This window comes from Tupaia chinensis, unplaced genomic scaffold (assembly GCF_000334495.1).
Source record: "Tupaia chinensis unplaced genomic scaffold, TupChi_1.0 Scaffold000119_2, whole genome shotgun sequence".
Classification (NCBI taxonomy): Eukaryota; Metazoa; Chordata; class Mammalia; order Scandentia; family Tupaiidae; genus Tupaia; species Tupaia belangeri.
The window spans coordinates 2,784,707-2,795,459 of NW_006159586.1; the positions used below are offsets into that span (position 1 = coordinate 2,784,707).

General features: G+C 54.1%; 1 protein-coding gene across 5 annotated transcripts in view; it reads left to right on the forward strand.

The window, feature by feature from the left end:
- CTIF (cap binding complex dependent translation initiation factor) overlaps positions 1 to 10,530 on the forward strand; it is a 340,395-nt gene extending 329,865 nt beyond the window's left edge. For all 5 annotated transcript variants that reach the window (XM_014586243.2, XM_014586244.2, XM_014586245.2 and 2 more), the window contains 2 exons: positions 6,504 to 6,557; positions 7,962 to 10,530. In XM_014586243.2, coding sequence (XP_014441729.1) covers positions 6,504 to 6,557; positions 7,962 to 8,177 — 270 coding nt within the window. In that variant the 3' untranslated portion in view covers positions 8,178 to 10,530. The remainder of the gene's footprint in view (positions 1 to 6,503; positions 6,558 to 7,961) is intronic.
- The last annotated feature ends 223 nt before the right edge of the window (positions 10,531 to 10,753 follow it).

Sequence of the window (10,753 nt, forward strand, 5' to 3'; positions counted from 1 at the left end):
CCGCCCAGCCTGGGGGTGTCCCGAGCCACCTCAGCTTCCTTCCCATGGCTGCTGGCCACTGCCTACTCACCCCTTCTTCCCTTCCCGGCTCCCATCTCCCACTCTGTCATAGGAGTTCCCTTCCTACCAGATACCTCACCTTCCCCTTTTTCATGATTTCTACTAATAACTTTATTTTAAAGACTTTTTCCTGCTAAGTACTATGGGAAAACTCATGACGGAGGTTTCCTATCAGCAAGAAGTTCCCCTGGTGTTCAAACCCGTCTTCCCATAGCAGAAGTGAGGCTAAGTTCACCTTTCCTCCAATCCCCTTACTCCTGGCTAGAGTAGGTGCAGGACTTGGTGATTCAGGGAGGCCTGCTGCAAGGTGAGCCGACCTTCCTCATTTTTTTCCAGCACCTGCTCCCTAGTCTTCCCTGGGGACCCAAGAGATAAGAACACTCTAGAAGCAGACCCCAGTGCAGGGACAGCTGTGTGTTGCAGAGTGCTCCACAGCGTGGACGCATCCTAATCACTGAACCACCATGGGTGGACATCCAACAACAGCATAGCAAATAATGTGCTCAGCCATAGGCGTATGTGTGGGTTTAGATGTAGGAGAGATTCCTAGAAGTAATACTGCTGGGTAGAGGGTGTGTACACTCGCAATGTGGGTAATTATCACCAGATTGCCATCTATAGAGTTATAGCAGCCCACATTGCCCAGACACTGCATGTGTGCAGATGCACGCATTATAATTTTGTGTTATGTCCCCTCTGGCAAGAAAAGTGTATGGGGTGGAGGTCTGCACGTCCCCCTCACTCTCACCCTTTGAAGGGTGCGTTTCCTGGGGTGCCTTGCCGAACAGCTTCCTCTCTGGGTGAGCCCTGTCCTTCCCTCTGGTAGACTCTCCCAGCGGGACGGTTTTCTCCTCGCTTCCCAAAGTGTGTTTGTTAGCATTTTTTTCTCCCAAGTGTTTACGGTGTGCCAGGAACAGGCTGTGCCAGGAGCTGGGGAGAGCAGTGGGCAGAATAGCCCCTGCCCTCACACAGCTTGCCTTCTTGCGAGGCACAGGAGCAGACAGACGAGTGAGTAACCTGCCAGGGCACGCGGAGAGAAGTCAGCAGGAGGGAAAGGGAAGTGACCAGAGAAGGCCTGTCTGATGACTGGGTGTTTGGGCAGAACCCTGAATAGGGTGAGAGAGTGAGTCTGAGCCATGCAGCCAAGAATCCCCACTGATAGGAGTGCACAAGCCCAGAGTTGGAAATGGGAGAGTGGACAGCAAGCTACACCTGTGGCCATCAATGCCTACCACTTTGTGTAGCCCACAAGCCTCCCCTGGACCGACACTTGCTCTCTGCCTGCTCATCATTTGAAGAGGTCAAGGCCCAGCCCTGCTCATTCAGCTCATGGGGTGTTTTCCTTGTGTGTCTGTTGTAAGCCCAGTTCTCGGCCTAGTTCTGAGTTACCGAGAGGCACAAGGTCTGGTCCCTGAGAGCCTCTGGCCCACACCTGGACTCCTGCGACCCGAACAGTCTGCACAGTCACCTGGCATCAGCACCTGAGCCCTGGGTCCTCAGCCCCTGCATGGGCCCTGGGCTGGGCAGATGGATACACCAGGACAGAAGGGGTGTGTGGGTTTGCGTTTTGGCCCAGCCCTGGTTGTGTAATCTCCCCACTCCTAGACTACATCATGCCCCGGTCAAAACTTTGGCTCTAGCTCTGGGTCACCTTCAACACACCTTCCTCTTGTGCTCTATTTTCACCCTCTACCCTTCCTTTTATAAAAGCATAAGAGGGGACCAGCAGTTAGCGTAATGGCTATGTCGCTGGACTCCCATGTAGTCGACCGCGGTTCGAGTCCCGGACCTGGTGGCTTGAACTCATGCCGGGCGCATGTGTGTGCATGCCCAAGATCCTGAGAGGAGAAAGGAGGAGAAGGGATTGCGGTGTGGCCATCCCCCTCCCCGGGGGGCGATTTCTCTCTTCCTGTCTCTCTGTCTCTCCCTGTCCTTCTGGCAAGCGTATAACACGCCCTATAGCAAAAACCTCTCTTAAAAAAGCATAAGAGGGCCAGCAGATGGCATGGAGGTTGAGGCACTGGCTTCCACATGACCAACTATGTGGTTCAAGTCCTGGCCTCAGTGGCTTAAAAAGTATGCTAGGCATGTGTGCATGCCTAAAATCCTGAGAGGAGATTGGAAGAGAAGGGACTGTGGTATGGCCATTCCCCTATGGTGGGGGTCAGGGGGATGATTTCTCACTTTCTCTCTCTCTGTGTCTCCAACAACTGCATATGTCCTATAGCAAAATGAAAAAGAAAGAAAAGCAAAAGAACCATATGTAACCCATGCCCACAGCATTCAGTGGCGCGCCCCTCCCTTGCAGGTACTGTGCTGGGTATTGAAGGGCAGCAGGGCGAGTGTGGTGCAGCCCCTGCCTTCAGGAAGCTGACAGCTTACACTGGAAAATGCCCTTTCCTGTGTACGAAGTAGGTGCTCAAGCCAGGAGGACCTTGGTGTGAGAAGCAGGAAGATTCTAAGGAGCAGCTGGGAAATGACTGGTCCTGAGGATGGAGAGAATGTGGATACTGGGATGGGGGCCTCAAGGATGAGAAGATACTGGGGCCCAGCGCCAGCTATGGGATTTGGGCTTTTATCCTGGATACAGGGAGGTTGCAGAAACCCGTGGCTTCATAGCCAGGCAGGGCCTGAAACAGAAGTTATTATTTCTCCCTTACCTCTTCTCTCTCCCTCTCTCTCTCTCTCTCTCTCTCTCTCCTCTCTCCCCTTCCCTGTCTGCTCCAGAGGCAAACGTGTGCGAACCTGACTCTTCTCACTACCTACCCCTGCTGTTCTAGGCCAAGGCACTGCTATGTCTGCCCGTCTCCCAGCACCCCCACCCCCAAAGCAAGCCAAATGGTCCCCTTAGAACATAAGCCCGGGGTGCAATGGGAAAACGCTCTGTGAGGCAGACCCACAGATTACCTGTTCGATTCCAGAGACCTCCCAGAGCATGCCAGACACATGTGCACCCCCGATCTAGGCTGGCTGAGGTGTGGGTGGACCGCAGCCTCAGGTCACCGTTGGGGGTGCTATCTCATTCACTCTCTCCCTCTCACTGTCTCTCACTTATGGGCTGAATGAATGAAAAACTTTTATTAAAAGAAAAACAAACAAACAAACACATAAACCAGGCTTTGCCCTGATAGGCTGTGTCCGTGCTCCCTAAGTCACATACCTACCTTTGCCTTCTGCCTAGACCCTGCTGATAGGGGTCTCCCCTGGCTCCACCCAACCACCCCAGCCACTAAATGTGGGCCCCTGACACCCTTACCGAACATCACCTTTCTAAGTGTATCATGAATCGTGTTTTTGATTGACCAGTTACAGTTATATACACGTATGAGGTACGGCATGATGTTGGCTACATACATACAATGGGGATGTTTAGGCCGGACTCATGCGCACACTCATCCCCTGGCCTACCGGCATCGGTCATCAGCCCAGGGTTTATCCATCTGAGGTAGCAGTACATATTTATTGGCTCCTCTCTGCACCGGCAGCTCCCAGAGCAGGGCCTGGGCTGTTTTGCTTCCCGACATAAACAGTGCTGGGCCTGAAGCAGGTGTTCAACCAACAGTTGTGAGGCAGAAGAGCCACCAATCTTCTTTTTCTTCTTCTCTTTTTTTTTTTTTAAGTAGATCTGTGTAACTTTTATTTACTTCGTTTTTTTTCTTCCATGGGTGAGAATGATGGAGAGGGAGAGAGAAAAAGCAAGCACATCCCTGATAGGATCTTAGTGTCACAATCCACCCCCATCCTCAGCCCCAGATCATGGCAACGTGTGCTCAGTGTACTCAGGGAGGCCTCGGATACAAACCTGGACCCTTCCCAGGTGCTCAGCCTTGCCAAGTGCCATGTTGTACTGCTGGGCCACTGTCCGACCCCCAGGTGCTGAGTCTCACAGTGTGGTCCGGAAGCTCTGACAGCTGACCGGGCGGACGCCCTGCAGTCCGAGCGCTCTATGCTGACTTCTCGGTTATGGGAGTTACGGGAAGGTGGTTCTTTCATTTTACATCGCACATAATATCATTTCGTTCGTTTCACATTCACTCAATACTTACCGAGGATCCACTACACAGAGTAGTTCAAAGACTTCTGTAGACGAAATGCTCCAAAGCGTTTCTTTGTAGCCAGCAAGTCACCTTGAGGTGACCTGAGTTAAGTGTTAGCGGGCTCCCTTGTGTGGGGTTAGGAGGTCACTGCGGCCTGACCTGAGACCCCCAGGACTCAGCGATGCTATCACACAAGCCCAGGGCCTTTGGCAGCTGTTGAATGTGCCTTGTAACAGAGCCACCTGTGTGTCCCATATTTCCTAAGTGGGACAGTGGCATGGTAGGAAGCCCACCCTGCCCACTCTGGCCATCTGTGTCATAGGGAAGGACATGAGGATTGGGATGAAATATCAAAAAGCCAGCTGTCCCTCACAAATGAAGCAGCAAGTTTCATCTCTTAGGGAGGACAGAAACCTGAAAAGGGGTGGGGGATCCTAAAATGTTCTGGAGACATCTCAGAGGGAAACCAGCAGAACCCGGAACCTCCTTGATTATGGACGATGAAGGAAAAAGGAAACAGCAGCAGTCTTGAGCCAGAGGGATCTGGGAAGTGCTTAGAGGCAAAGACAGTAATGTCACTGTGTCATCTAGAAAGAGAAATCCAGTGGCACAGGAAGGTCTGTATAGACAAGTCATCTCACAACCATGATGGCCAACGTAGCAGGAGGGAATGGAACTGAACCCCGAGGAAAATATTTTGGGGGTAAATCTTGAGAGGACACCTGTAATAGGGATCAGAGGGAGCATTGGCCAGCAGAGGGAACAATGGGAGGAGTGGACAGCAGTCTGGGGAGAAGAGGATACTAGAACTTCTTGGAGGCCATGCCCAGAGAGTTTGAAGCAGCTGTGGTCAGCACACCAGTGCTTCTCAGGGTTGAAGAGAAAATGAACCAAAAACTCGCAAGCCACAAGTGTTGTTGAGGATACAGAGAAACCAGAGCTCGCATGCATCACTGGTGGGAACGTAGTACGAGGTAGCCAGTTACTCGAAAAGCTAAACATAGAGTCACCGTAGGTTCTAGCAATTTCCTTCCTACCCAGGCAGCTACCCAAGAAAACTGAAAACTTGTATCCACATAAAAATGTATACATGAATATTCATAGCAGAGTTGTTTATAATAGCCAAAAAGTTGAAACAACCCATGTAATAATCAAAATGCGGTATATCCAAACAGCGAAATAGTATGCAGCCATAAAAATGAAGTGTATGCTTCAAGATGATGGACCCTGAGAACGTTATGTTAGAAAGAAACCAATCGCGGAAGACCTCCTATGTATGACTGTGTTCATAGGAGATGTCCGGCATCGGTAAATCCGTAGAGACAAAAAGTGGGACTAGGGGTTGCTAGGGACTGGATTGAGGGGGGAGTAAGGAATGACTACAGAGGGGCAGAGGTGAGTGATGGGAATGCTCCGAAATTAAATAGTAGTGATGGTCATGTGACCCCATGAATATCCAAAACGGACTGAATTATATACTTTAAAAAGGTGAGTTCTGGGGCCAGCAGATGGTGTGGTGGTTAAGGTGCTACACTCCCACAGAGGCAACCACGGTTCAAATCCCAGACTCAGCAGCTTGAAAATCATGCCAAGGGATGTGTGTGCATCCCCAAAGTCCCAAGAGGAGAATGAAGGGGAAGGGATTGCAGCGTTGCCAGCCCCCCAGAAGCTGATTTCTCACTTTTTCTCTCTCTCATTCTTTCTCTCTCTGGTGAACACACATCCTATGGCAAAAACCTTTTTAAAAAATGTGTTCTATGTTATATGAATTATATCTCAAGGTAAAAAGAGAGAGAATGAGCCAGGCAAGTAGAAAGAGGCCTGGCCTGGCAGTGGCCAGACCGAAGGCTGACAGCCTGGCCATGGCCGTGGGTAGGAGGCAGTTCCAGGCTGTGACTGAGTCCAGACAACTGTGGTTTTGGAAGTTGATGGTGCAGGGCCAGTGGACAAGAGTGCTCTGATTTCTGGACATCCTCCCATGGCCAGGGCCCAGGGGCGCCTGACTCTATGGCAGAGCCTCTTCGCACACAGGGGAGCGGCCCGTCAGGAAGTCTTTAAGTTCATTTCATTTCCCTGAGGCTTTCCACGACCCGCGGTTGACTGGATGATCCCAGCACACTGGCCTTGCTCTGCAATTGCCTCTACTCAGTGTGTGACCCACCTGGGGCTCAGTACCTGGTGTTTGGCCGCTCAGTGTCTTTCAGCTGCTCAGAGCTCATGGAGAAATCACTGCCTCCTGATCCAGTTCTCTTTCTGCCCTCTGACTTTGTGGGCCATCGCTCAGCCCGACCCTAAGAGATGGGGTTAGAAGCTGTACCCTGCTGGGCCTGCAATGAGGAGGGCAGGGTGGCCCAGCTGCAGGGGGCGTCACCCCTAAGTGCCATTTTCTGCCCCTCCCTTCCACAGCTCTTGCAATCTCAGGATGTGAAGGAAGACGCCGTCCTTTGCTGCTCTATGGAGGTAAGCCAGGCAACCTACCATCTCCACCCCTCACTCCCTGCGTCTGGTTGGGGACGGTGCCTCCAGCTTCCATCCCCTATGTTGGTTCTGTCCACTCCAAAGCAGACTCGTGGAAGTTCCAGCCACGGCTCATTGACAATCCTCCTCTGACACCGTCCTTCGGACACTGGGCTCTGGCCCATTCCTGGGACAGTTCTTCATCATTCAGAGAGGAGCACAGGGACAGGAGTGCTGCCAGCATGAGGACCCAGGCCTGTTGGGGCCTTCATGAGTGCAACTCCCGGTGGCTTCTGCCCAGGCTGCGAAGGCCACACCCAAGGACGTCGGAGCCTAGTTGGCTGCTTTGGGTCTGTGGGACAGTAGCTCAGTTTATTGTTGAGCTCCAGCTGGGTACCCTACATGGGGCCTGGGACTGGAGAGAGAGGAGAAAGCATGGTCCCTGCTCTCAGACAGCTTCTGGTCTGGGTAGGGATAGATATCTCTCTCTCTCTCTCTCTCTCTCTCTCTCACACACACACACACACACACACACACACACACAGAGCAGATGAGCAGTGGGTGGGTGGGTACAGAGCACACAGCCCTGAGAAGTCAAGGCAACAGGTCAGGGAGGGCTTGGAGGCCAAGGAAGCCTTTGTGAAGGCGAGCCTTGAAAAATGGCTGTGGCAAGGCCAGGCAGGGCAGAGATAGGAACTGAGGTTATATGGAGAAGGCTGCGGGATACGTTAGTACAGAAGCTAGGGGTGCTCCGATACAGAAGATTAGGGCTCCTTTTTCCCATCCAGTTTTATTGGTATCATCGGGGGTTCTAAAGGACAGGTCCTCTGACGGCCTTCTGCCCCAGTTCGTATTTCTCTCCTCTCTTTTATGTCACAAGTGTGGGCAGAGGTCAGTTCTGAGGGCCAAAAGGTAGGACTCAGGGCAGGAGCAACAGGAAGAGAGAAACGGGAAACTGCATCCCCATGCTCAGGTTCCTCAGGGACACATGCAGGTAGAAGTGACTGAGCAGACCTCCAGGGAGACACCCGAGCAAGTGAAAATCCACACGGTGCCATCTGATCTCCAGGTCAGCCCGAGAGGTGCTTGACAGAGCGCATGTAGTCAGAGAAGGCTTCCTGTCGGAGCGGAGGCGAGAGCCAGGTTCCTGGTCAGGGTTCTTTCAGCCCTAGACAGCAGGCAGTTTTCTGGTCCCTGTCTTTCCTGCCGGCAGATCAGCTGTTAAAAGTGGGACCTCACAGTTGGCGGTTCCCACAGTCCTCCCCTCCTTGTCCTCATTTTCCCATGGTGTAGCCCTGAGACAATCAGCAGTTTTCTGTCCCAGCCCTCAGCACACCTAACCCAGGTGGTCCGGGGCACTGTGGGCCGGGTCTCGTCCTAACCCCCCCCCCCCCGCTCTGCCCGCAGCTGCAGAGCACAGGCAGGCTGCTAGAGGAGCAGCTGCCCGAGATGATGACGGAGCTCCTGGCCAGCGCCCGAGACAAGATGCTGTGCCCCTCGGAGTCGATGCTGACCCGGTCGCTGCTCCTGGAGGTCATCGAGCTCCATGCCAACAGCTGGAACCCTCTGACACCCCCCATCACGCAGTACTACAACAGAACCATCCAGAAACTGACAGCCTGACAGCCAGGGGTCCTGGCGGGCAGCCCGGGGGCAGCTGGGGCCCTGGTGCGCAGGGCCAGATGGACAGGCGGGAGGACAGGGGTGGCCCTGGCGGGAGAAAGAAATGGGAAGGAGGGCAGGCAGAGCCGGTGGCCAGTCTGGAGCCAGACGGGGAAGGGATCAAATCCCTAAGAGGAGCACCCCCCACCCCCCAGCCCGAGCATGCGGCAGCGCACACCAATAAGGGAAGCATGTTTCTTTTCACGGTGGCCCTGGCCGGCAACCTTCCTCGCTCCCGCCCCTCCCTACCCCCTCCCACCAAACCCTTCCCCCGCAGAGCTTTTCGCGAGGAATCTCATCTCTGCAGCTCCGCAGAGACCTCGCCAGCCTTGCACACCAGGGTACCGCTTGGGTCAGAAAGGACCTCAGCAGGCTGAAAAAGTGGGTCGGAGACGGGGGGCTCGCATTGTTCCCGCATGCTGTCAGCCGCAGTCGCCAACTGGCAGCAGGCGACGTGTAGCAGATGTCCCGGAGCACAAAGGCAGGCACGGTCCCCACCAGCCGCCCGTAATTGATGGCCTTTGTGGGCCACGGTCGAGCTGGGGGAGGCGTTTTCCCCTAACCTTCCCGCTCCACCCTCCCAACTTAATGCCTCCTCCCTTTGGCCCCTGCCTCAGGCCTGGGGGGCGAGCAGGGCTGGAGTTTGCAGTCATCCTTGCACTCTTTTGTTGTATTGTGTTTTATTTTTCAAAAGTCGGTTGCTTTGATGTCTCTTCTCTCAATGAAAATGCCGGGGATGTGATCACACAGTCAGCACTGTGAGGACCTCCTGATTAGTGGGAGATCAAACCCGGCCCCCTCTGGAAGGATTCTAGCCACAGACAGCTTGCCAGTAGCCAATTAGGGTAATTGGAAACTTCTGCCCCGGCGGGGGTCCCCGCTGGAATCCTGTGTTCCTGGCCACCGGCCTCCAGCTCTCCTACTCCCATTGCCTGCTCTCAAAGGGCTGATACTGTCGCCGCTGGGACTGCGTTAAACCCAGCCCTAGCCCCCAGGGCCTTGTGACAAACGCAGGACAAGGCTGGCAGTGAAAAGCAACGGACTGGGTCGTGTTTCCCCGCTCCACAGGGACGACAGGGCAGGGGCTGCCTGGTCCCCAGGACTTCGAGTCTTACTTAGCTCATGGGCTATGTCCTGCCCTGGCCTCATCCCAGACAGGATCCTAAAGCCCAGCCTTCCCGTTGTGTTTGGAAAGGGAGGGATTCACTGAGTCCTGAAAGGGGCAGTCCATTGACCAGGTGGGGCTGCCAGGTGGAGCTTTCCAAGCTGGAGTCAAGGCTGGGCCTCCCGGAAGGCCCTGGTCCTGGGCATGAGCCTTTGGTGAGGGCCGAAGGGAAGCACAGGTCACACTCCGGGAGACTGGCTTCCGGATCATGACTGGGGTCGTGGGCCCCTGCTTTGATGGGTCCTCAGAAAATGACATCACAGCCCAGCAATTTCCTTGTCAATCCTTTGCTGAGGCTGGTCAAGCCCAAAGTCACCTTGAAGACCCCAGCCTAACCAGGGGTAGGGAAGTTGGTGAGTAAGGAAGACTCCTCTTCATTGATTCCGCATCTAGGAGAGCAGACAGGGCAGGGTGGGGATGAGGGTCTCCATTTCTCCCTGGATTTCCCCACTAGCTGCAAGCTGCCTTCCAGCCCCAAGATGGGAGCCTGTGCCAGTTCCCAGAAAGAGCCTGCTGAGGACCACGTGTGGAGGGCACGAGTTAACTGACAGCCCAGTGGCCTCTGCCAGGAAGCCCATGCTGCCTGGCCCTTGCCTTCTTCCTCCCTCCCACCCCCACCAGCCCTTGTTCCAGAGCTTTCTCAAGCTTTTCCTTCCTGCCTCTCCTCTTCTGCCAGCGTCTTGGGCCCAGCCTGGCTCTTTTGGAAATGCCAGAACCCGGCAGGAGACCCTGAGCGAGAGCAGGGCTGATGGTTGGACGCTCAGGAGGGCACCAGGAAAATCATGCTCTCATGGAGTAGAGCAGCCCTAGCCAGGCAGACGGCCCTCAAGAGCCGTAGTGGGGACTAAATGGGCCCTGATTCCCTCGTGTGTGTGTGGGCGGGGTGTGTGTGTGTGTGACACATGTGTGCGCATGTGTTTACACAAATCTGCTAAGAACAAAGCAGGGCCCAGAAGAAGAGAGAGGCCTGGGACCAGGGACTCAGGGCACAAAAGCGGCAGCGGAGTAGGATCTCCTAGCCCAGATCTTGGGGTCAGAGAACAAGGTTCATGAAGGGGGCTCCCAAACACTGTGAGGGGAGGAGCTGGTGTTCCCCACAAGCAGAGACAGGCAGGTCGTGAGCATCACGGGGGCCCTCCTCCATCTTGCCTCAGGCCAACTCCTCCTTGGCTGTTAGGACTAGAGTGTGAAGAAGTGAGATATAAATATGTAAACATATATAAATATATTTTTAATTACGTGTCGTGTCACGGCGGCTCCAGACGTATGGTTTGCCTAGTTTATTGCATTGCTTGAAAGCGCTTCCTGGCCAATCCGGATAACACTCTAAGCTGTTTTTCTAAATGCAGGTTGCTGCTACTTTTTCAGACAG